Consider the following 27,614-nt stretch of genomic DNA (forward strand, 5'->3'; position numbering starts at 1 on the left):
GAGATACATAAAACTTAAGTATGCATTCTAATGAATAATTATCAGTGGATGCCCATTTAACTCATCACTCAAGTCAATTAATAGACTACCATTACCATGTTTGAGAAAGCTCTCCAGTGTATCCTTTCTCAGTCTTAATCTAGAGGTAATTAATAACCTGATTTTTATAAGAAACTCTTCCTTGGTCACCTTTGTATAGCTTTACTACTTATGTATGCATACTTAAACAATATAGTTCTAGTTCAGCTTTGCTTGTTTTAAAATGTATATGAATTATATATATTATATACAGAACAAATTATCGTGAGCTTAGTGGCTTAAAATAGCACCTATATATTAGCTCACAGTTCTGTAGGTTGTAAGGCCAGCATGACATAGCTGCGTTTTCTACCCAGGGTATCAGAAGGCTGAAATCAAGGTGTCTTTTTTCTTGATCAGTTCCATAGTTGATTTCCAAGAACCAGCTCTTAGCTGTTTTGTTTTCTTTATTGTGTGTTCTCTGTTTCATGAATTTCTACTCTTGATTATTTCTTTTTTTATATTTTCTTTGAATTTATTATTTTTTTAACCTCTTGAAATTGAGGCTTAGTTAATTTTCAGTTTTTTATCTTGTGTGATGTGTGCATATAAGGGTGTCAATTCCACCCTAAGCATTGCTTTTGCTTCTTCTCATAAATTTGTATTTAAAAAATTAAAAAAAAATTTTTTTTAATTTTATTTTTTCTCCTGCCCCCCTATTGTTGTTTGCATGTGCAGTCTGCTCTCTGTATCCATTCACTGTGTGTTCTTTTTGTGTCTACTTGTCCTTTTTTCTGCTCATCTTTCTCTTTTAGGAGGCACTGGGAACTGATCCCAAGACCTCCAGTGTGGGAGAGAGGCACTTGATTGCTTGAGCTGCTTCATCTCCCTGGTCTCCTGCATCTCTCACTGTCTCTCCTCTGCATCTCCCTTTGTTGGGTCATCTTGCTGTGCCAGCTCTCTGTGGTGTGGGCCATTAGCTCTCTTCAGTGAAGGCCATCAGCTCTCCATGGTGTGGGCCATCAGCTCTGTGTGTTGCAGGCCAGCACCAGGAGGCCCCAGGAATTGAACCCAGGACCTCCCATATGGTAGACAGGAGCCCAATCACTTGAGCCATGCCTGCTTCCCTATAAATTTGTATTTTTGTTACTTTAAAATGTTTTTTTGGAGCAGATGTGGCTGAAGCAGTTGAGTGCCTGCTTCCCACATGGGAGATCTTGGGTTCGGTTCCTGGTGCCTCCTAAAAACAAAGACAAATATAACAAGCAAACAAATGAAAATACCATCTTGGGGGAGCTGATGTGGCTCAGTGGTTGAGCTCCAGGCTTCCCACTTAGGAGGTCCTAGGTTTAATTCCCAGCCCTGGTACCTCCAAAAAAAAAAGTTTCTTATGATTTCTTCTTTGAGTACTTACAGATTATTTTAGAAGTGTATTTATGGGGAAGCGGATGTGGCTCAGGTGACTGAACTCCAACCCACCACATGGGAGGTTTGGGTTTGGTTCCCAGTGCCTCTTGGAGAAGATGAGCAAAATGGTGAACTGGTGTAACAGGTTGGTGTGGCAAGAGGATGCAGCCAAGAGACACAGCGAGGTAACACAATAATGAGATGCAACAAAGCAGGGAGTGGAGGTAGCTCAGATGATTAGGCACCTCTCTCCCATGTGGGAGGTCCCCAGTTTGGTTCCCGGTACCTCCTAGAATGAGAAGACTAGCACACAACAAACAGACACAGCAAATGCAAACAATGCAGGGGTGGGGAGAAATAAATAAATCTTTAAAAAAAAGTGTATTTATGAATTTCCAAATAATACAAGTTATTTATTAGACAATAAATAGAAATAGAGAAATGGAAATTAGAAAATATTAGAAAAAATATATTCGAAAATAATTTTCTATTTTTTTTAATTTAAAAAATTTATTATTTGTATCAGCGTTACAAGTTACTCAGTTAACTACAGTACCATTAGATCTGCTTTGATCAGTGGTTACATTCCCCCTCTCCCCATTTTTGTTCATTCCTCAATCTTGAGGGGTTTGGGATGATATCTGCTCTGAATGCTTCAGGCTGAGAAGGGACATAGATATTATGGGACAGAGGAATGGAATTGTTTTGCTTGCAGTTGAAGATACTCCTTGTTTTTGGGCTGGTCTATCCTCATTATTTTATTATCCAGGATAGGCCCGAAGAACTGGAGGGTAGGAGTGGACCAGATATCCTCTAGATCTCAGGGCATACGAAGAACCCCAAGCCTTTTAGTCTCTGAGAACTATACTTAACAGGTAAATTGAAAATTATTGGTTAAGATAATTGAGTAGAAAAATCGTGATTAGGGAATTTATAAATTAGTATACCTATGTTATATTGGGGAAGAGATTTACATATATTACCAGCTAGAGCCTGATGAGGGGGTATTGATTTCATAAGACCATGTGGCTTGCCTATGGTGTCTGGATGCCCTTAGGGCCCTCTGGGGCACTTTTGTTTTGAGGCTTTGTTTACTGGGGTAGTTTGTGAAGCCTGGCTGAGATCTGCATAAGTGGAACCTCAGGAATGACCTCTTGAGTCACTTTGAAATCTCTTAGCCATAAAAACTCTATTTCATTTAGTATTTCCACCCTTTGGTCAAAGTCTTTCTTAAAATGCATCCCTGATTAATGCATGTTAATGATCCCTTGGTGCCAGGGAGATTTATCCCTGGGAGTCATGTCCCACATCGGGGTGGGGGGTGGGAGGTAGAGAGTTTATTTCCCCCTTATACCACCCCTATCAATAGCCTGTGCGAGTGATATAAAGATCCTTTGTTTTATTATCCACGATCCTCAGCCACCACAGGGTTCGCTGTTAAACAATCCCACGTTTTATCCTCTGGTTTTCCTTTTAACAACATATGCAACCCAAAACGTCCCCTTTCAGCCTTGTTCACAGACATGCTTCATCACTGTTGATTACACTCACACTGTTGTGCTGCATCACCTCTGTCCAGTTCTAAACCATTACAATCAATCTAATTATAAATTTGGCACACACAGATTAAATGTCAGCTCCCCATTTCTCTACTCCCATTCTATCTCCTCGTAACTTATCTTCTAGATTCTACTGTAAGTTTGCTTATAATATTTAGTTTATATCAGTGAAATCATGCAATATTTGTCCTTTTGTGTCTGGCTTATTTCACTCAAGGTCCTTGAAGTTCATGTTGTCTCATGTGTCAGAACTTCATTCCTTTTTACAACTGAATAATATTCCATCTAAGGTATATACCACATTTAAAAAATCTATACATCTGTTGATAGACACTTGGGTTGTTTCCATCTTTTGCCAATTGTGAATAATGCTGCTATGAACATTGGTGTGCATATATTTGTTCTTATCCCTGCTTTTAGTTCCTCTGGGTATATACCTAGTAGCAGGATTGCTGGATCATATGGCAGTTCTATACTTAGCTTCCTGAGGAACTGCTTAACTGTTCTCCATAGCGGTTGCACCATTCTCTGTTCCCACCAGCAGTGAATGAATGTTCCTGTTTTTCTACATCCTATCCCAACACTTGTAGTTTTCTATTTTTTGTTTTGTTTTGTTTTTTAAATAGCGACCAGACTAGTTGGTGTGAAATGATATCTCCTTGTTAGTTTCCATTTAAATTTCCCTCATAGCTGTGATATTGAGCATCTTTTCATGTGTTTTCTGGCCATTTGTATTTCCACTTCGGAAAAATGTCTTTTCATGTTTTGCCTATTTTTTAATTAGGTTGTTTGTCTTTTTTTATTGTTGAGTTGTTGGATTTCTTTATATAAACTGGATATTAGAACCTTATTGGATATGTGTTTTCTAAATATTTTCTCCTATTGAGTAGGCTACCTATTTACTTTCTGACAAAGTCCTTTGATGCACAAAAGATTTAAACTTTGAGGAAGTCCCATTTATTTAATTTTTGTTTCATTACTTATACTTTGGTTATAAAGTTTATGAAACCATTGCCAACCATGAGATCTTGAAGATGCTTCCATACATACTCTTCTAGGAGTTTTATGGTCCTGTCTCTTGTATTTAGGTCTTTGATCCATCTTGAGTTAATTTTTGTATAGGGTGTGAGATAGGGATCTTTTTTCATTCTTTTGGGTATGGATATCTAGTTCTACCAGCACCATTTGTTGAAGAGACTATTCTGTTCCAGTTGAGTGCACTTGACAGCCTGGTCAAGTATCAGTTGGCTATAAATGTGTGCATCAATTTCTGAACTCTCAGTTCAGTTTCGTTGGTCAGTGTGTCTATCCTTGTGCCAATACCATGCAGGTTTGACTACTGTGGCTTTGTAATATGCTTTGATGTCAGGCAGTGAGAGTCCTCCTACTTCCTACTTATTTTTTAAGATGTTCCTGGATATTTGGGGCCCCTTATCCTTTCAGATAAATTTGATAATTAGTTTTTCCATTTCTGCAAAAAGGCTGTTAGAATTTTTATTGGGATTGTGTTGAATCTGTAAATTTGGGTAGAGCTGATATCTTAATGATATTTGGCCTTTTGATCCATGAACATGGAATGTCCTTTCATTTATTTAGGTCTTCTTTGATTTCTTTTAGCAATGTTGTGTAGTTTTCTGTGTTTAAGTCCTTTATTTCCTTAGTTATATTTAGTGCTAAATATTGATTTTTTAGTTGCTATTGTAAATGGAATTTTTTTCTTGATTTCTTCTCAGATTGTTCATTTTTAGTATTTAGAAACACTCCTGATTTTTGCATGTTGATCTTATATCCCTCCTCTTTGCTGAACTTGCTTATTAGCTCTAGTAGCTTTATGTAGATTTTTCAGGTCTTTCTGTGTCACCTGCAAATAGTGAATTACTTCTTCATTTCCAATTAGGATACTTTTTATTTCTTTTACTTGCCTGACTGCCATAGCAAGCACTTCTTACATGATGTTGAATAAGAGTGGTGACAGTATGCATCCTTGTCTTGTTCTGGATCTTAGAGGGAAAGCTTTCAGTCTTTTACAATGGAGTGTGATGTTTGCTATGAGTTTTCCATATAGGCCCTTTATCATGTTGAGGAAGTTACCTTCTCTTCCTATGTTTCAAAGTGTTTTTATCAAGAAAGGATGCTGGATTTCATAGAATATCTTTTCTGCATTGATAGCGATGATCATGTAATTATTCTCCTTCAATTTGTTGATGTGGTGTATTATAAAAAATTGTTTTCTTGTGTTGAAACATCCTTGCATACCTGGAATAAAAGCTCACTTGATCACGGTGTATAATTCATATAGTGTGTTGCTGGATTCGATTTGCAAGTACGTCGTTGAAGATTTTTGCATCAGAGTTCATTAGAGAGATGTGGTGTATAGTTTTCTTTCTTTGTAGCATCTTTATCTGGCTTTGGTATTAGGGTGATGTTGGCCTCACAGAACGAGTTAGATAATGTTCCCTCTTCAGTTTTTTTTGGAAGAGTTTAAGCAGAATTGCTAATGATATCTCGCATATTTGCATTGTGAGAGAGACTGTCCTTTGATTTAAGTCCTTGTAATTTGTTTTGAATTGGATTATGGCCAATCAAATATAACGGTTTTTGTAAATGTTCCATGTGTGCTTGGGGAAAAAAATGGTATTCTGTTCTTTGGTACAGTTTATATGTTCATTTGGTCAAATTTCTAAAACATGTTCAAATTTTCTGTATCCTGATATTTTTCTCTTTGAACTGTCCTTTGAGTTTTTTTGTTATCTCTTTTAGTTCTGAAATTCTAATTTATTTTTCAAATTTGCTCTTTTACCTTTTTAGACCTTCTGGTTCTGCCAAAACTTTCAATGTTTGGGTTTTATTCATTTAACCTGAGAGGAGTTTTATAGGCTGTTTCTGATAATTCCAATATTTCAAGTCTTTCTGGGTCATTTTCTGTTTTGGTTGTTTCCATTGATTCTTTTTCATGATATCTTGTTTTCCTTGTCTATCAGGTTGTCTCTGATTATGTACTTCCCATCGTAAAGTGAGAAATTATCTGTAGCAATAATCTGAGCCTTGGTTGAGGCTTTCTGCTGAGTAGTTTAAAAAAAAATTTCCCCCTTTGTTTCAGTCAGATAGCTAGTGGCACTACCAATCTGAATCTGGGACTGCCTTAATCCAACGGCACATTTAGAAGTTTATCTAGCTCACCCAGCTGACATAAAGTTTTACCTGAAGTCTGCACAAAGGCTGATTTATTTCTGATTCCTCTTAGCGTTGGGAGTGTAGTAGCTCTTTGGGATTTCACTTTCAAGTGAATGATAGTTTATCAGAGTTCCTCCTCTTGAGACACCCTTGACTTTGACTTTATGCCCCTGGATCTGTAAGAGTTTTAAGAGTTAGCCTGTTTTTTCCCGTTTTTTTCTGAATTTTCAAATGCCTGAGGGGCTAAAATGGTTTTGGGTGGTTTCGATCTACCTCTCTGTGTTCAATTCTTTTGTCTTGATTTTAGCCAGGTAATTTTTCACTATTTTGTTAATAAGTCTTTGAGACTTTTAAGGTTTTTTAAAAAAAGTATTTCCTCCAGCTTTTATATTTGTCCTTAGAGAAACTTTTCAACCAAGTTATCTCATTTGCCATTACCAGAACTGAAAGTGATTCTGTGTTTGTATGCCTTAAAAAATTTAATCAGTGCTATTCATATAGAGTTACAGTGAAGTCTAATTTTGGTCATACATTAATTTTTCTCAGTACTCATACTGAGTTAAAAGACCATTCTTGACTCCTGTAATATGTATTCAGTCACCACATTTAAATTCTTACTCCCAGTTTACATTACTCAGTTTTGATTTCCACAGTTTCATGAGAGAATAGGTGGGTCCAAATGTTCTTTATATATTAATTATATATAGAGCTTTCTGGGTGCTGGGTCTTCTTGGTGAGAAAGATTTACTTTTTATCTCAAGCTTCCGATGAAATGAGCCATATCATTATTGGCATAGTGGAATATATAAATGTTTGTTGCGCAGTCTTCCAAATTGACAGTGGAAAGTAAAGAAATGATTCATTCTCAGAAGCACTTTGAGCATCTTTTGCCTAGGATGTGACTGACTTTGATCTTTATTTGGCTGACTTCTTCTTGTCATGGAGATTTCAGCTCATATATCACTTTTTCAGAGAGGTCTGCCCTGACCAAGTAATCACTGTTTTTCCCCCTTTATAACATGTTATCAGTATCCGATAATGTTAAAATATAAAGCTCTACAGGGGTAAGGGCCTTGCCTACCTTGTTCACCAGTCTTTTGTGTCTTGCTTACCTATTCCCTGAAAAATGGTAGGCAGTCAATACTTATTTGTGTAATGAATGAATGAATACAATAAATATTTGTGAGTTTCTTTTGAGATTGTGAGAGTTTCTCTAAACATCACTGTACTCCTGTAAAAATTTGTGACTCCATTGATCGAAAGAAAGTTAAGTTTTAAAAAGTAAGTATAGCTTGAGTTTTCTCCTGCCTGTCTTCTTTTGAAAAAAAAATTGTTCTACACATGCCTCTTCTGTCACTTTTACTGAACCTGTGGTTGGCGCTGGGGTTGGTGTACGCCCAGGAGACTTGAATCTCTGGACTGTCCATGTGCCAGCTGGGCCCTGAGCCTCAGTAGAGTTGCAACACCTACTCTCCAGTCTGTTGGACTTACCCAGGTCAGCTAACGAGGAGGTGAGGATGGTCAACCACCATACCAAGCAACCGAGAATCTACAGCTGCAAGCAGGAGAATCCCATCCATCAACCATGTGGCATCTAAGCTCCCTCTCAGTTTAGAGGTAGAGTGGGCATCACCATCCCAGGATTCTCAGGATGGAGGAATAAAATATGGATTGGACTTACTGGTATTCTACTATAGAATTATTGTGACTCTAGCAATGGAAGAAATTATATCACTGATGTGGAGACAGTGGCCACAGGAGTTGCTGAAGGCAGGGAGAGGGAAAAAGTGGTGTGATATGGGGGCATTTTTGGGACGTTGTCCTGAATGGTATTGCAGGGACAGATGCAGGACATTATATAACCTACCATAACCCACTGAATAGACTGCAAGAGAGTGTAAACTACAATGTAAACTATAGTCCATGTTGTGTAGCAGTGCTCCAGAATGTATTCATCAAATGCAGTGAATGTGCCACACTAACAAAAGACGCTGTTGAGGTAGGAGGAGTGGGAGGTATGGGGAGTGGGGTATATGGGAACCTCTTATATTTTTTAATGTAATATTTTGTGTGATCTATGTATCTTTTTCAAAAAAAGATAATAAAGGGAAAAAATTGTAAATGTTGAATGAAAAATCTGTAATATTAAGATAATGAACTAAAGGAAACCTTAACGTGCCAAATGAATAATAGTATCAGTAATAACTGTACATTTTTTAAAAACATTTATTTTATTTATTCCACCCCCCTCGTTTTTATGCTTGCTGTCTGCTCTGTTTCCATTTGCTGTGTGCTCTCTGTATCTGCTTGTTTTCTTTTTAGGAGGCACCAGGAACCAAACCTGGGGCCTCTCGTGGGTGAGAGGTGCTCAGTCACTTGAACCACTTTCGCTCTCTGCTTTCTTGTCTCTCTCATTGTGTTTCCTCTTTGTGTCTCCTTGTTTGTCATCTTGTTGTGCCAGCTCACTGTCTTGCTCATTGTCTCCAGAGGCACTGGGAACCGAACCTGGGACCTCCCCTGTGGTAGGCAGGGGCTCAATTGTGTGAACCACATCCGCTTCCCAAACTATACCTTTCTTTTTTCTTTTTTTAAAAGATTTATTTATTTATTTATCTATCTCCCCTTCTCCCCCCCGCCCCACCCCAGTTCTGTTCTCTGTGTCTATTTGCTGCGTGTTCTTTGTCCGCTTCTGTTGTTGTCAGCGGCATGGGAATCTGTGTTTCTTTTTGTTGTGTCATCTTGGTGTGTCAGCTCTCCGTGTGTGCGGTGCCATTCTTGGGCAGGCTGCACTTTCTTTGGCGCTGGGCGGCTCTGCTTATGGGGCGCACTCCTTGTGCATGGGACTCCCCTGCACGGGGACACCCCTGTGTGGCATGGCACTCCTTGCGCGCATCAGCACTGTGCGTGGGCCAGCTCCACACGGGTCAAGGAGGCCCGGGGTTTGAACTGCAGACTTCCCATGTGGTAGGCGGATGCCCTAACCACTGGGCCAAGTCCGCTTCCCAACTATACCTTTCTTGATTCATATTGAACTGAAAAGAAGTCAGTGTGGCTGGGGTGAAGTGAACCAAAGGAGAATAGTAGTAAATAATATGGGAAGAGGGAAGGCTAAGGCCTTGGGATTTTTGTGGACTTGGGATTTCACTCTTATTTATATGGGAGGCTTTTGGAAGGTTTTGAGCAGAGAAGTAACATGATCTGAATTAGCTTAAAGGGATTACTCTGACTCTTGTGTTGAAAATTGACTGAAGGGGAAGGTGAGTGTGGAGCTGGGGGACTGTGGAGTTAGAGGACTGTGGAAGGCTATAGGGTATTAAAGTATTGTCTACTTCTGGGCTCTCAAATCTCTTCCACGAGTTAATTTGTCTAACTCTGTGCCAAAACTACCCTGTTTTAATTTCCGTAGCTCTGTTACAAGTCTCAATATACCCAATAAGGCATCCTGCCAGATTTTACCATCAAGGCAGAGCTTCCTTACTTTTCTTCTTTAGGAGGTTGTTGCCCATACTTGGACCTCTGCCCTTTCATATATATATATCTTAGAATCAGCTTATCTTAATTCCACAAAAACCGTTGAGATTTTTATTGGAATTACGTTGACTATAGAGATGAATATGGAGAGAATTGGCATCTTTTATGATATTGAATCTTCCCAGCTTTAAAGTTGGGATAACTCTATTAATTTAGGTCGTCTTTAACATTTTGAATAAAGTTTTATAATTATATGTAAATAATTATATAAATTATATTAGAGGTCTTGAATATCTTTTGTCGTATTAAAACTTAAGCACTTTCCTTTTTTGTTGCTAATGTAAAATGTGATTTTTAAATATTATATTTTCTGTTTCTTATTGATGTTTACAATTGCAGTTGATATTTTCTATATTAAGCTTATATCTAGCTGCTTTGCTAAACATTTATAATTCTAATTTATTTGTAAATTCTTTTGAATTTTTAATGTAAACAATATTTGTGAATTCTATTTTGCTTCCGTCTTTCCAATCCTATACAGTTTGTTTATTCTTATTTTACTGGACTGACTAGAACCTGCCAGAATAATGCTTAATAATATTAATAAGTATTAATAGTAGAAATCTTTTTCATGCTCTTAATTTTTTGAAGGGAACTGTGTCTAATATTACACATTTAAGAATGATTGTTTTAAGTTTTTGTCTGATTACCTTTTTCAGGAGATAAAACTTTTTTAAAGCATTTAATTCCAAATTGCTCTTTAGAAAGCCTGTACCAGTTTACATCAGAGTGTAAAAGGGCACACTTCATGTCAATATTTATCCACATCACATGGGGTATTCTTATTCTTAAAAAGTTTCAAATATCATATATAATAAAGAAAATTCCTTCATTGCTTTTAACTAATTTCTTCCTTTTAAGTGAGCATTTTTTGTTGGTACCATTGTTAGTTTTCTTAGAGATAGGGTTTTTTGAATAAAAAAAAATTTTTAAATAATTTCCAATGGAGAAAAGTTGCAAATATAGTACAGTTTCCTGTTTCCTGTCCCCTTTACTTAGATTCCATAATGTTAACGTTTTCTCCTATTTGCTTTCTCTCTCTTTTTCTCTTTTCCCCTGTCCCTTACCAATAAACACAAACACTGTTATCAACTATTTGAGTAAATCTTTAATGTGCAACAATTACTCAGTCTTTCCTTGTGTTTTATGACCTAGATATTTTTAAAGAATAAAGGTCAGCTATTTAGTAAAATATCCCTCAGTTTGGGCTTGTCTGTTGCTTCCTGCGGTTAGATTCCAGTTTCACATTTCTGGCAGGAATGCTACAGAAGTGATACTGTGCTCTTCTTTCTCAGTATATCTTATCAGGTGGCATTTGATGTTGATTTGTCCCATTACTGGTGATGATAACTTTTATCAGTTAGATAGGATCTGCCAGTTTCTCTACTATGAAATTTCTATTTTTTTTCATTTATAATTAATAGGTATTTTGTGGGGAGAAACTTTGAGACTTTTTTCCCCCATCAAACGTTCAACCACTAGTTTTAGTATATGTTGATGATGCTTGCCTGAAATAATTATTACTATGGTGGTTGTGAAATGGTGATTTTCTAGTTCCATCATTACATTTATTTGGAACTTCCCCTTCTCCCCATTTATTTGTTTATATCAGTAAGGACCCATATTTTTATTTTATTCTATGGATTATAATCTTTTACTAGCCTATTTATTTTGTTGCTCATATTGTCTCTAATTTGACCAATGGGAGTTGAGTCACTTGAATCTGGTTGACATGCTCGCATCATTCTTTGAGTACTTCTTTATATTCTGGTACTGCAAAAATAGGTCCTAGGCTTCTCTTGTACTTTCCCTGCCCTAGCCTTGGAATCAGACATTTCTTAAAGGATTCTTGGTTCCTTTTATTGGAGACTGGTCTTTAGAAAACCAGATCTGAGCACTAAGTTGCTCATGGATTGGAGTGTAGTCATTTCTAGGCCCTTTCAGCAGGCAGAGCTAAGGAATATATGCGTATATATATGTGTATATTTGTGCACACATTTGTATCTATTTCTATATCTCTTTATGTTAAAAACTGTGAGCATATATTCTTACTCCAATTCTAAGCGTTTTCCCTTATCCACAATATATTTACTTATTTGCTCAGTCCTAGAATATACAGAAAGTAGTTTCATATCACTCTGTAAAAACAAGATATCTTGTGTACTATACTTGTTTACATTTCTTTTTTACTTTAACTTGAAGGGAGGGTATGTAGTTAAAATACCACTTTCAAAGGCTACCTGGGATTAATTCTTCCCCACCACCTACTCTCTTCAGTGTGGTTATGTTATTCATTGCAAATACAGTTAGGTTCATTGGTTTGTGTTCCATTTTAGGTTCTCCCCCCTCCCCTCCCTTTTTTTAAAGTATATGAAACCTTAACATGATTTTAGAAGAACTATACAAAAAGATAGGGTAGGCTATTAGACTACTGTTATATAAAACTTATGACTTTTAATTGTGTTTGTCCTTTCAGGGAATCATTTATTGCTTGACTATTACAACAAATATGTGAAAGTTCCTGTCAACCAGTGAGAGTTTCCTTCTTCAGACATTCTTTGTTCTGCTTACTGCACAACTTTCTCCAAAGATCGTTTTTGATGCCATGTTCAGTGGCTTGCATCAGCAGAGGAATTTGTCTTCATGAAGATTCCTAATATTGGTAATGTGATGAATAAATTTGAGATCCTTGGGGTTGTAGGTGAAGGTAAGTTGGGAATTTAGAATTCCTTGAATTTTTGAGCAATGTACCTCCAAAACATTTATTAAATCTGATCCAGTTAACCTAACCTATGTCAGTTCAGATATGTGTCTGAGAGTAAAATACTAAAATAAAAATCCTCTTAAACTATTACTCTCTTCTCTAAAGTTAATAACATTAAAAAATCTTTAAAGTTTAATAAGTCAATGATTTCTTAAAACGGCCTTTATTTCACTCTTTTCATTAGCAATCATGGTTTCTTTAGTCTATCTTTTTTCAGTTATATTTTGTTTCTATATCAATTTAGTTTATTTTGAATAATTTAAAACTTATTTGTATAAGTTAAATTTTATTTAATACATGGCAAATGAATAAGTAACTTTTGCTTCTTTAGAATCAGCAAACCACATTTTATAAATTCTGAGACACAGTGTGGTTACATTTTAAATGTGGCTTATAATTAATAGCATGCCATGGCTTAATTGGCAGCATTTCTTCTTTCCAAGTAATGATACCTAAAAGAATGCTTACAATCAATAATGTCTTCAATTTGATGAAATATATTCATTTTTCATCATGCTTCCTGATTTTTCCTCATTGATAATTTTTGCTTGTAAATATAACTTTATGGAAATTTTGTAAATGATTCTGTTAGCAGAGGAAAAGTGATTATAATTATGATTCTTAGCATTTATATTTTTGAAGCAAATGCTACAAAAATTTCATATTTCAGAAATTTCAAATAAACTTTGGATTTGAAAAGTTTAAAAAATTTACCTATGTGGGCAGCAACGCTTTTTAAGACTTCAATATTAAGTTGTAAATCCTTTTAAAAATTTAGAAAAAAATTAAAATATTGAATCTAATCATTGGGTACTTTCAAGGTATGAAGTTGAAACCATATAAATGAATGGATTATTTTTCCCTTCACTAGTCGACTCTTTTTCCTTTTCTTCATTGATAGTTATGTAAATAAAATTCATTCTCAGTGTCTTGCCCACTGTCTGTTTTATAATTACTGCCTTTTGTGTTTTCTTTCTTTCTTTCCTTTTAAAGTATTGCAGTTAGAGACTTAAGCAGTAAAGCTGCTAATTGGAAAAGGTTAACACATAGGGTGTGATGGGGTTGTATGCTCCAGCTTCTGGGCCTAAGGTTTTCTGGAACATAACTTTGCTTTTCTTGGTATACCCATAGGTCATCATCTTCTTAAGAGATTAGCTCAGATTAACCAGAATTACCAGACTGTAATATAAATCAGAACATGTCAGTTTTAGTCAGTACCATCATTGTCTGTATTTTTTTTCTTTGTAAACTACCTCACACCCTTTTGCGCCAAGAAATACATATATAGTAAGTATACAGAAAAATATCCCTCAACTCTATATTACTGTAGATTAGACAGTGCATTTTCACCCCACAGAAAAACTGGCATGGGAAATTAAATGAGGATTGGATGATTGTTTGTGAGCCTTTAGTTAAATTGGATGACTATAAGAGCTGGTTCCATCCTAACCTATGATATTAAGATTCATCCATGCTCACCAAAGCAAGGGAGACTTGTTTAGGACATCTACACTGTGTTGGAGACTACATTTCCCAATTTTGTCTCTCAGAAGTCCCTTTCTCATTGGTGCATGTGGGCTTTGCCTGTTAATGTCAATTTCTTGACATTTCCACAAGTCTCCGTTATCACACATTATATCTTGATTCTCCTAATTAGATTTTTGACAATGTACCCTTAATCCCAGTTTCCTGAGTATCGTGCTTTCAACTCTGTGTCTGCCTCTAGGAAATAGTTTATGACCTAGATTATAGAAGAAATAATCTAAAAGGTAGTGGAGAATCTCATCAAAATACTCTGAAGATAGTTGGAGTATTTGACCTTGATAGCTGGAGAGCCTGTTACTACTTGTAGCCTGTGCCCTGAAACAGATTCTCATGCCTAAAATTGGGGCTTTGAGGCCTGTACCATTTTGCCATCCAGGAAAGACATTCTATAGTATCCTAGAAGAGCATTTAAATGTCTTCTAGGACGGAGAGCATTTTTGGCAGACCTGTGCTCGAGCTTACTATTGGGAAGTCATTAGCTCTTAACTACTAATCTTTTACAATCTGTTATAATCTTTTGATTTAATTTTCATTTATTCTTAAACTTTCTTGTGTCCAAATCTCGTTTCCAAAATTTTTAAACCTTTTAAAAGTGTCTTGAGAGAATTTTTCTTTAAAAAAAATAGGAGTATTGAAAAATACTTGTTAAATTGGGGGAAATACTTTTTACACTCTTGGTTTATAAAAAATAGGTAATAAAGGATTACATTCTGTTTGTAAGTGGATCATTGCGTTATCGCTAGAGAATATTGTCATTTCAGGAATTATTATTATAACATGCACTAGTAATCTGTGTATACACAACAGAACTGTCTCTCCAAGATCTGTAGTTCGTATACCTGTCCCTAATTGTCTACTTATTTTTATTATAGGAGCCTATGGAGTTGTACTTAAATGCAGACACAAGGCAAGTACATACTTTTAAAAATGAAAATATCTGTGTATATGTAACTGTTTTGAAATTGGTGCAATGCCCTGTGCATGTGAGCATGTAATTAAACCTGTCTGACCTTGATGATGGTGATGCTAATGAAGCAGAATTGACATGTGAACCCAGAAAATGGAGACTGTTTAGACCAGCTATATTACTACGAAGTAGTAATTACCTTTTTGTGATTACCTTACCTATTTTTTCAACCAACTTATGTGTAGGTGAAAAGCTGCCTAATGGGATGAGAGAAAAGGGTGTTGGGATGGGAAGAAGAAAGCAAGATAGTGATAGATTTAATTTATGTTAAAGTACTTGTGAGCAAGGAGTTAGATTCAGTATTTTTCATGTAGCCCCAATAACTTAAATTTCTCAATGGATTTGAATCCAGGTTTTGAAGAGTAGTGGACAGGTGTTGGTTATGAAATAGGATTTGGGTTAATAGTGTATGATTACTGGCTATGGTTTATCACCCTTAAACAGCCTTGAAATGAATCTTATTAAAGGTTATTTGACTATGATGATAACTTCCCTAAATAATTTGTGATTATTTGAAGTTTCCATAGCTATTGTTCAGTGGCGAATGTGTTCTATTCATGAGACTAACTTTACTTTGGCAACTATTGAAGCTGTAACAATATTTTTCTAATAGAGTATTTCTATTCTGAATATTAATATTTGACCTCATGTTATTTTGCATATAATTTGTTAAGGTCAAGGCTTTAAATTTCTGTGATATTATTTTATAGTCTCTGAAGTGAGCTTAGCTACTCAACCCAAAACATTTCACTTAAACTCCTGAATCTCTCTTCCTATCAGTAGTTATGTGTACATAAATAAATATAGTGTCACTTTTATGTCTGCTTTTTCTTTCTTATTCAAAATACTCTCTACCTTTTGGATTTAAGGCTGCATGGCAGTTCATATATTTGGGTTTTATTCTTGAAATTGTGTGTTTGAATTATTTTATGTTGGTAATAGTTATCTGAAGATCTATTTACCAGTAAATTCTCAAAAAATGGTTTGATTTCTATTGGTTCTTGATTAAGGATGATTAAGAATTTAAAGTAGTAAAATATAATCAAGATAAATATAGCATCTTGAGTATCTTAAGAAATATTAACGCAGTCTGAAATTAAACACATGGAAAGCTCCCTAATGAAATGCTATGCTTTTAATGAATTACCTTGAGTTACAATAAATTTATGAAGCTTCTAAAAAATAAAATTCCTTCTAAAAAATAAAATTAGGGCAAATAGGCTGTTAGTTCCAAGTTTAATTTGACTGTTTCATGAACCCAATACCTTCTTTTATACTATGGTTCTGTTTATACAATGAAGGAAATTGAAGTTTCAGCTCTTAATCTAGGATTTTAAAGTCCAAGGATTTCTGACACACATATATACATTCAATATATGTGGTACACATTGTACATATATTTGATATATATTATAGATTATATTCAAACAGTGTAAATAATCCAACAGTGTTTTCTCTCTTTGTCACACTTTACCTGTGACTCTTTTTCTTATACTTTCTTTTGACCTTTGCTAAGCTCTCCTTCTGCCTTTTATGCAAAAGCAAAAGCTTATTAGTTGTATATATATTGTTTTTGTGTTTCTATATGGCTGGTTTACTCATTTGTTAAAATATTGTTGTTACCTTTAGCTTGTTCTCATGGTACACACTGGGAGTGACAGTAGGTTAGGCCTAGAGTAGGAATGTTCTGATCATGGACATCTCTGCTCTTGGGAACCCAACTCTAAATGTGAGATGTGATTCTTAGTGGTGATGTGTAGGCATTTTGGGTTACAAGGAAGAATAAAACATATTGAATGACTTGTGGTCTGCTGGTGATAGAATCATGATCCCCACAAAAGGCATGTTCAGGTCCTAACCCCTGGTCCTGTGGGTGTGAACCCATTTGGAAATAGGACATTCTGATGAGATTATTTTTAGTTAAGATATGGCCAACTGAATCAGAATGGGTCTTAATCCTATTACTGGAGGCCTCATAAAGAAGGCCACAGCGAGAAGCCGTGGGAAGAAACTGGAAATCAATGGAACTCGGAGGAGAAAAAGAGAAGACTTCCTCATGTTCATTGCCATGTGGCAGAAAAACCAAGCACCAAGGATTACTGGCAGCCAGCCCTAGAATACCACAGTCTTCAGGGGAAAAAGCATCACCTTGCAGATGCCTTGATTTTGGACTTCATCTAGCCTCAAAACTGTGAGCCAAGAAATTCCCATCATTTATGCCAGCCCACTGTATGGTATTTCTTTTAGAAATCAGGAAACTAAAACATGGTCTATCTGAAGAGATAGAAGAGTAGATACTTTAATAACCTGTAAGGTCGCTGCAAATGAGATTTCACCTAAACACTTCTCTTTTTGGTGCCGTTCACTAGATGAGGGATTCACAGGCTAGCTCTCTAAATATTGTTGCTTTTTCCTTTCATTCATATAAAAAGATATTGCTGGATGAAAAATCTAAGGCATACATTAGTGGCTAACACAGTAATATAAAACTCTTTTGTAGAATCTGCAGCTGTTTAGTCATTAGACATGTTACAGTATATGCTTTTTCTTGCTAAAATAAGGCTTTCAAATTTGTACCCCATTATCCAAAAATAGAGAACCTGATGCTTCTGATAGGATTTATGCTCTAGGATCAAACAAATGGATTACTATAAATCTCATAGTTGAAAGTGTGTACAATCCTTCCTGTTGTATCCATTATATGTAAAATAACCATGCCCATATATTTTCCATCCCATTAAAAAATTGAATGAAATGCTTATAAAATATATAAATTAAGCTTCACAGAAGATAGCCTTATGTAAATACTTATATACCAGGTGAGTTTCTTTTTTTAAATTTTTTAAAAATTTTAAATTAATTTATTAAAGTATAGCACTCATACATAAACAATAAGTGTATAATAATAGTTGTGAATTTACAAAACAAACACATATAACATCATATAGGACTCTCAGCTCACTCTACCACCAATAACTTGCATTGTTGTTAAATCTTTTTAACTAATGATTAAAGAACATTGTCAAAAATTACTACTAACCAAAGTATTTTTCTCCCAACCAACCCTATTAATTTTATATCATTTATATATGAACATACATACATAAACAAGTGTATAGTGAAAGTTGTGAACTTACAAAGCAAACTTGCATAACATCATCCAAGGGTCCCATATACCAACCCTCCACCACCACCTTGCATTGTCATGAGATGTTTGTTACAAATTACGAAAGAATATTGTCAAAATCTTACTACTAATCATACTCCTTATCTTACATTTGGTGTGTTTTCACCCAAACCACCCTATTATTATTTTTTAAATATATTTTTTATGACAGAAGTTGTAAACTTATAAAACAGTCATGCACATGTGCAGAATTCCCAAACAACACCCCTCCATTATCACACCACACTGGTGGAACATTTGCTATAGATAAGATAATATTGTGATTGTTACCACGTCCATAGTGTACATTTGGCTCACATTTTCCATATTGCCTCATTATCAACACAGTATATCTTTCTCATAGATGCAAGAATATTATTACTGCTAACCACAGTCCATAGGTCACTCCAGCTGTATTTTTCCCATGCTTTTCCACATTCCCCAAATCCTGCAGTAGTGATATACACTTGCTCTAGCTTACAAAGGATACTCATGCATCTGTACCATCAACCACAATTCTCATGCACCTCTTGGTTTACTGTGCTATATTCAGTTCCTAAATTATTCTCTAGCATTCTATCAATTGGTATTTACATAACTAGACTACCATTTTCAGTCAAATCCCCATTTATAAACTAACTGTTACTCACTGTGTGTTAACCATCCACTCTGTACATTTGGATACTTTTACAGTAAAGCTAATTAAAACTTCTACGTACATTAAACATCAGTAATCCATTCAGTCCTTCTTTTATCTCCTTTAAAAATTCACCATCTATCACCAGGTCTTGAAGATATTTTCCTACAATTCTCTAACTTTTATGGTTCTTTTATTTTTAGGTTTTTGATCCATTTTGAGTTAATTTTTGGATAAGGTATGAGGTAGGGGTCCTCTTTCCTTCTTTCAGCTATGGATATCCAATTCTTTCAGTACTATTTGTTGAATGGATTGTTCTGCCCCAGCTGTGTAAGTTTGACAGGGTAGTCAAAAATCACTTGACCATATATGTGAGGGTCTATTTCTTAACCATAAATCTGGTTCCATTGGTCTATTGTGTCTGTCTTTATACCAGTACCATGCTGTTTTTTACCACTGTAGCTAGGTAATATGATTTAAAGTTTGGAGATAAGTAAGGGTTCACTTTTCCTTTTATGGTGTTTCTAGCTATTTAGGACCTCTTGCCCTTCCAAATACATTTGATGATCACATTTTCAATTTTTTCTTTAATGCTGGTGGAATTTTTATTGGGATTGCATTAAATCTGTATATCAATTTGAATAGATATACAGATTTAATTTAATCTTATTTAGTTTTCCAGTCCATGAGCATGGAATATTCTTCCAGTTATTTAGGCCTTTCTTGATTTCTTTTAACACTGAATTGTAATTTTCTGACTACAGGTGCTTTACATCGTGGATTAAGTTTATTCCTATTTGGGTTTTATCTGTCATATTTTATTTTCACCACTCTTTTGACACCTTTAGTTACTTCTATTGATATAATCTTCATTTCTAGACTCTCTTCCAGGCCCCTCTCTCCTGTCTTTTCTTTCAGGCTCTAGCACACCTTTAGTATTTCCTGAAAATCTGGTCTCTTGCTTAGAAATTCTCACAGTTTCTGTTTATCTGTGAATATTCTAATTTCACCCTCATTTTTGAAAGACAGTCTTGCTGGATATAAGATTCTTGGCTGGAAGTTTTTCTCTTGTAGTATCTTAAATATATCAGACCAGTGTCTTCTTGCCTCCATGGTTTCTGGTGAGAAATCAGCCTTTAATCTTACTGGATATCCCTTATATGTTATGCTTTGCTTTTTTCTTGCTGCTCTCAGAATTCTCTCTTTATCTTTGGCATTTGACATTCTGATCAGTATGTGTCTTGGAGTTGGTCTGTTTGGATTTTTTCGGATGGGAGTATGTTGTGCTTCTTGGACATGGATATCTATGTCCTTCAATAGGGTTGGGAAGTTTTCTACCATTATCTCTTCAAATAATCCTTCTGCCCCTTTTTCCTTCTCTTCTCCTTCTGGGACACCCATGACACGTATGTTTGCTTGTCTTTTGCTGTCATTTAGTTCCCTGAGACCTTCAATTTTTTCCATTCTTCATCTGTTCTTTTGTGTGTTCACTTCCAGAGGCCAATTCTTCAAGCTCACCAATCCTTTCTTCTGCCTCCTCAAATCTGCTATTATACGATTCCAGTGTTTTGAAAATTGCATTGATTGCACCTTTCATCCCCATAGATCTTCTATTTTTCTATGTATGCTCTCAAATTCTTCTTTCTGCTCATCCAGTGTCTTCTTAATATCCTTAATCTCTTTCGCCATCTCATTGAATTTATTAAGGAGGTTTGTTTGAACATCCTTTATGTCATCTGGAGGCTTATCTTGTTCCTTTAACTGGGCCATAGCTTCCTGTTTCTTGGGGTAGTTTATAATTTGTTTTTGATGTTTCGGCATCTGATTACTAGAGTATTCTGGGTGCAGTTTTTCTCTTTAGTTTAGGGCTTCCTGCCTTTTCTTCCTTGCTGTTGCGCAGTAGGAGCCAAGCATGTAGTTGGTGCTGTAAGCTCTGGTGGCTCAAGGTGCCCTCATTGTGCTAGACTGTTATTGCCCAGAGAGACCGATGAAGCTTCACGCCCCTTTCTCTCCTGCCTGGGTCGGGGATGGAGCTGCAGGTGTGGGCACCAGTCTATGCTATGTGGGTCCAAGATGACCGCAGTTGCCCTGGTAGACTTCTGATTTTCAATTTGTGCCAAAGTTACCTGCAGTTACCTCGATAGGCTGGTGCAGGGCCCGCCAGCCTCAGCCCTGCCAGAGGTGGGGCTGATGCCTAGGCTAGGGCTGCAGGCCCATCTGGGTGAGAGAAACCAGTTCCTACCCTCGCTGTGAGTTTAGGTCAGCCTGGCTTCCCCTCAGCCTGGGGGTGGAGTCACAGTATTGGCCTTTGGCCTTTCTGACTGAGGCTGATTTATACCGTAGCTGTTCCCAGGGTTATCTCTTAGCCAGCGGAGCCTACCAATCAGCCGAAATCAGCAGCCAACCGTCTCCTCCTCCCCTGTTTCTGGGAAATGGAGCTTTCAATTCTAGCTGCTCCTGGCGTGGCTTGTGCCAACAGGGTAGGCCAATCACTGGCCTCCGTGGCTTGGGTGGTAATTTCCTGGAGAGGCTGGCGCACGTCTCCACAGCTTCCTCCCTGCTGGAGGTGGGACTGGGGCCTAGGCTAGAGCTGCAATCTGATCTGGATGGAAAGCAGCTCGTCCCCACCAGCGGGGGAGCCTCAGTCTGCCCTGCTTCTCCTTGTGCCAGGTACAGAGTTAAGATGGTGGCTCCCGGCCTCTTTCTGGCTTGGACAGGTTGAAACTTTATCTGTTCTCAGGATTATACTTTAGCCTGCTCAATTTACTCCTCAGTAGCTGAAGTTGGTGCCCAACCTTCTCTTCCTCCCCCGTTTTTGGGAAGTGGAGCTTTTAATTACAGCCGCGGAACAGCTCCCGAGGCGGCTTGTGCCTCCAGTGAAGGATGGGCCCCGGCCTCTGGGACACAGAATGCTCTACTTTTGAGTCTTCTCTGCAGATGGGCAGTCTTCTCCTTCCACTCCTTCAAGGATGTTGCAGGATGCCCTTCTGGCCTCCTGAAGCCCTCAAACAGTTGCTTTAGCTAGCTCCAAATAGCTCTGGGTATTTGCTAACTACCCTGTAGCAGGAGCTGACTCTAGGAGCTCCTTACTCTGCTGCCATCTTGCTTGTTCTTAAGGTGGGTTTCTTTTTGAAAAGATTGGTTGCAGTTGTATATATAATTAAATAATTCCTAACATTTAAAAAAAATTTTTTTTAAGATTTATTTTTTATTTATTCCCCCCCCCCACCCCCACAAGTTGTCTGCTATGTCCATTCGCTGTGTGCTCTTCTGTGTCCGCTCGCATTCTTGTCAGCAGCTCCAGGAATCTGTGTCTCTTTTTGCTGTGTCATCTTACTGCGTCACCTCTCCGTGTGTGCAGCACCACTACTGGGCAGGCTGCACTTTTGTTCGTGCTAGGCGGCTCTCCATACGGGGCGCACTGCTTGTGCGTGAGGCTCCCCTGTGCAGGGAACACTCCTGCGTGGCACAGCAGTCCTTGTGCACATCAGCACTGCGCGTGGGCCAGCTTCACCATATGCGTCAGGAGGCCCTGGGTTTGAACACTGGACTTCCCATGTAGTAGGCGAACGCTCTATCCATTGAGCCAAATCCACTTCCCCTAACATATTTAATCTCTGTACTGTTGTAAGAGTTAAAGGTCATGTTTATAAACAGATGTATCTTTTCTTTTCTGAATACAATATCATGTTAGGCTATTCCAAGCCATAGACTGTGTGTGTGTATGTGTATTTCTTATTTTATTTTATTTGAAAAGAAGCTTTAGATTACATAAATGTTACATCGAAAATATAGGTGGATTCCCATATAGCTCATCCTCTTTCCCTCCCAGACTTTTCTCCATTAACAACATCTTACTTTAGTGTGGTACATTTGTTACAATTGATGAACACATATTGAAGCATTGCTACTAACCACGGTCTATAGTTTACATTATAGTTTACACTTTGCAGCGCACAATTTTATAGGTTTTGACAAAGTGTATAATGGCCTGTATCCGTCATTGCAATGTCATGCAGGACAATTCCCGTGTCCCCAAAATGCCCCATGTTATACCTATTCTTCCCTCTCCCTCGCCTCAGAACCTCTGGTGGCCATTGCCTTATGTTTGTTTGTTCCTCAATCTTGAACATTTTGGCATGGTGGTGCCCACTGATTGCGAGGGGCCTTAGATCCCATGGGGTAGATGGATGGAACTATCTTGCATGCTATTGTAGGTACTCTCTGTTTTTTGGGCTGGACATTGTCCATCATCCTTTTGTTAGTTGTCCTGGGTGAGTCCAATGAACTGGAGAGTAGGTATTGCAACTGTGCTGAGATTCAGGGCTCAACTGGTATATGAACAGACCAAAGATTTAAGTCCCTAGGACATATATTAATGAGTACAATGCTAATTATAGGTTCAAATAAAAGGGGCAGAAGAGCCATGTGTAGGGAAATTAGACCAAAGATTTACATCCCTAGGACATATATTTAATGAGTATAATGCTAATTATAAGTTCAAATAAAAGGGGCAGAAGAGCCATGTGTAGGGAAATTATAAATGAGTCTAACTCTGTTACATTGGGGAGCACATATTCCAAGGTAAGGCCCGCTGACAGGGTGCTGAATTCCTGAGATTGTCTGCCTTGCTTGTAGTGTCTAGATGCCTCTAGAGCCCCCCTGCTTAAGGCATTATTTACTGTGGTAATCAATGAGATCCTCCCTCAGCATAATCTCTGGAATGACTTCCCAACTCAGTTTGAAATCTCTTAGCCATAAAAACTCATTTTTATTTAATATTTCCCCCTTTGGTCAAGGTCTTTTTCCAAATGCGTCGCTAGTTGGTGCTTGGTAATAATCCCTCTGGGCCAGGGAAGCTCATCCCTAGGAGTAATGTCTTCTGTGGGGTGGGGAGGGAGAGGTGCGGGACAAAGGTAGTGTGTTTATATGCTAAGTTTGGCTTAGAGAGAGGCCACATTTGAGCAACAAGGAGGCATTCAGGAGGTAGCTCTTAGGCGATATATATTACTAGGCTAAGTTTCAATTTCACAAGAACAAGGTTCATAAGTATAACCATCAATATCAAAGGACTGGCGTAATGGTCTGTCTGCCTTGGCTTGGCACTGCCCATGTACTTGGGATTCTTGTTGATCTATTAGAGAATGTAGCAGGACTTCCCAGGATGGGAACTCTATTTTTTTTGGTTATTTTGTGGGTTTCCACCCACTGAGACAACACTCCATGACCACTTGAACTTATTCATATGCCATAGAGGCACGCGCGCACCCATCCCCCTGTTACTGACACCCTGCACTAGTGACCCTCCCCTGCCACAGTTGAGATCCTTCTGCAATCCAAAACCTCCCTGAAAACAAAGCCCCAAAATAAAAATAAATAAAATACAAAAATAAAATAAAAAAATTTTCATTTGTCTTTCATTGCTGTAAAATCTATTATCTTTTATGTACAGTAACAGTTTCTTATATATGTTCTCTCAGTGTCTTATATTTATTTGCTTTATTTTCAAAGAAGCTTTAGGTGACATAAAAGTGACAAAGAAAATATAGGGGATTCCCATATACCCAACACCCACCCTCCTTCCCATTCTCCCCTATTAATAACATCTTACATGAGTATGGTACATTTGTTAAAACTGATGTACAAATATTGAAGTTGTATTAGTCTCCCAAAGGAGTACTGATGCAAAGTATCAGAAATCTGTTGGCTTTTTTTAAAAAAGTAATTTATTGAAGTATATCACTCATACATAAACATACCTGAACAATAAGTTTATAATAATAGTTGTGAACTTACAAAACAAACACATATAACATCATACAGGACTCTCATAACTCACCCTACCACCAATAAATTGCATTGTTGTTAAATATTTTTAACTAATGATTACAGAGCATTGTCAAAATATTACTACTAACCAAAGTATTTTTCCCCCAACCAACCCTGTTGTTATTACCTTTGTATCATTTATACATGTACATACATAAACAATTAAGTGTATAGTAAAAGTTCTGAACTTATAAAGCAAACACGGGCAGATTCAAACTTTAACTGCTTTTAGTGTTATATTTTAGCCTGCCGAATTTACTAATCAGTAGCTGAAGTCGGTGGATAACCATCTCTTCCTCCCCTATTTTTGGGAAACGGAGCGTCCAACTCCAGCCACATAATAGCTCCTAAGGCAGCTTGTGCCACCAGAGTAGGATCATCACTGGCCTCTGTGTCGTGGCCTGTATTTCCCCACTGAGACTGGTGCAGGTCTCCCCAGCTTCCTCCTTGCCTGAGGTGGGACTAGGGCTTAGGCTAGAGCTGTGATCTGATCTGAATGGAAAGGTGCTGGTCCCTACCAGCGCTGTGATTTTCAGTCTGTCCTGCTTCTCCTCATGCTGGGGGTGGTATTAAAATGATAGCTACCAGACTCTTTCTGATTTGAACAGGTTCAAACTTTAGCTGTTCTTAGGATTATATTTTAACCTGCCAAATTTACTAATCATCAGCTGAAGATGGTGCCAAACCATCTCTTTCCCCCCGTTTTTGGGAAATGGAGCTTCCAATTCCAGCCATGTAGCAGTTCCCGAGGTGGCTTGTGCTGCCACTGGATAATGGGCACTGGTCTCCCTGGCATGGAGTGCTCTGCTCACAGATCTTCTCTGTAGGTGGGCAATCTCCTCCTTCCATTCTTTCAATGATGTTATAGGATGCTCTTCTAGTCTCTTAGAGCCCCCAAACAAGTGCTTTTGATAGCTCTGAATGATTACTACTGCCCTGTAGCACAAGCTGACTCTAGGAGCCTCTTACTCTGCTGCTGCTATCTTGGTGGTTCGAAGATACGTCAATTTTATTAATCTCAAAGAACTAGCTTTTGGCTTTGCTAATTTTTTTCTAGTTTTTTTTTTTTTTGTTTTTTTTTTTAATTCTCAGTTTCATTTAGCTCTGTTCTTATCTTTATTCTTTCCTTCTTTCTACTTGCTTTGGGATTTGTTTGTTGTTCTTTTTCCAGTTCCTTCAGGTGTGCAGTTAGATATTTGATTTTAGCTCTTTTTTCTTTTTTAATATAGGCATTTATGGCTATAAATTTCCCTCTCAGCACTGCTTTTACTGCATCCCATAAGTTTTGACATGTATTCTCATTTTCTATTGTTTCACAGTACTTCCTGATTTCTTTTGCCATTTCTTCCTTGACCCATTGATTGTTTAAGAGTGTGTTATTTAACTTCCATATCTCTGTGCTTATTCTGGTTCTCTGCCTCTTTTTAATTTACAGCTTCATTACATTGTGGTCAGAGAAATTTCTTTGTATAATTTCAATCTTTCTGAATTTGTTGAGAAATGTTCTGTGTGTGACCTAGCTTGTCGTCTATCTTGGAGAATGATCCATGTGTGCTCAAGAAGAATGTATATCCTTCTGTATTTGGGTGTAATATTCTGTTTATGTCTATTAGGTCTAGATCCTCTAACATATTATTTAAGTTCTCTTTTTTTTTTGACCCTCTGTTGAGATGTTATGTCTAATGGTGTTAATGGTGTATTAAAGTCTCCCACTATAATTGTAGAGTCCTCTGTTTCTCCATTTAGTTTTTCCAATGTTTTCCTCGTGTATTTTCGGGCACTCTGATAAGGTATATAAATGTTTGATTTTTCTTTCTTCTTGATCAGTTGCTCTTTTATTAATATATAATGCCCTTCTTCGTCTCTTATAGTTTTGCATTTAAAGTCTATTTTGTCTCATATTAGTATGGGTACTCCTGCCCTTTTTTGGTTATTGTTTGCATGTAAAATCATTTTCCCACCATTCACTTGCAACCTCCTTGCATCCCTGGGTGTAAGGTGAGTTTCTTGTAGACAGCATAAAGATGGGTCATATTTCCCTATCCTATATGATTTCTTCAGTATATTCCCCTAGTGTCATCTTAATATCCTTTATCTCATCCTTCACTTCATTAAGTTGAATCATGATATTTGTTTGGACATCCTTACTTGGTTGTTCTATGTTCTGCATCTCCTTTTGTTTTTTTAGTTTGTTCATTAGACTGGGCCATGTCTTCCTGTTTCTTAGTATGACCTGTAATTTTTACCCCCTTCCCTTGTATCTCGTCTTTTTTTTTTTTTTTTTCTTTTTAGGTGCCACTGGGAACCAAATACAGGACCTCCCATGTGGGATGGAGGTGCCCAATGCTTGAGCCACCTCCACTCCTCACATATTGTGTCTCTCATCATCTCTTACTGTGTTTCCTTGTTGTGTCTCTTCACTGTGTCATCTCATTGCATCAGCTCTCAGTGCCAGCCCATTGTGTCAGAACGATGTCTTGCTTGTCTTCTTTAGGAGGGACTAGGATCTGAACCTGGGTCCTTCCATGTGGTAGGTGGGTGCCCAACTGTTTGAGCCACATCTTCCCTGGTTTGTAATTTTTTATTGGTAGCTAGGCATCTGTTTATCTTGATGGGCCTATTCACATAGTTAACTTCTCTTTCTACGCTAGGGTTCATTGTTTTGCTTTAAATTTCCTCTTTGATACTTGGATCCACTTATTATATATCATTGTAGTTGTCTGTGTTCCCTTGAAAAACTATTAAAAGCATAGAAAAGAAAAGAGAGAAGAAGAAAAACGGGTTAATAGTAATAATAATAATAATAAAGAAAAGCATGATAGAGCCAGGAAAGAAAAATTAGAGTGAAAAATCATAAAAATTACAAAGGAATAAGAATAAAAAAAGGTGGGATTAAAAAAAGAGATAAGAAATAAAATGGAATAAAAGATAAGAGAAGGTAGAATGAAAGAAAAGAAATGGAAGAGGGAAAAATGAAAGAAAGAAAAGAAACTCAGGAGAAAAAAAAAACAAGGAAA

General features: G+C 37.1%; 1 protein-coding gene across 1 annotated transcript in view; it reads left to right on the top strand.

Annotated features, from left to right (window-relative positions):
* The window catches only part of CDKL5 (cyclin dependent kinase like 5), a 309,028-nt gene that overhangs the window by 83,828 nt on the left and 197,586 nt on the right, over positions 1 to 27,614 (top strand). Inside the window, exons 2-3 of the mRNA XM_058291571.2 lie at positions 12,166 to 12,396; positions 14,871 to 14,905. Of these exons, the coding sequence (XP_058147554.1) occupies positions 12,333 to 12,396; positions 14,871 to 14,905 (99 nt within the window). The 5' untranslated portion in view covers positions 12,166 to 12,332. The remainder of the gene's footprint in view (positions 1 to 12,165; positions 12,397 to 14,870; positions 14,906 to 27,614) is intronic.

The sequence above is a fragment of the Dasypus novemcinctus genome, chromosome X, assembly GCF_030445035.2.
Source record: "Dasypus novemcinctus isolate mDasNov1 chromosome X, mDasNov1.1.hap2, whole genome shotgun sequence".
NCBI classification, from domain to species: Eukaryota; Metazoa; Chordata; class Mammalia; order Cingulata; family Dasypodidae; genus Dasypus; species Dasypus novemcinctus.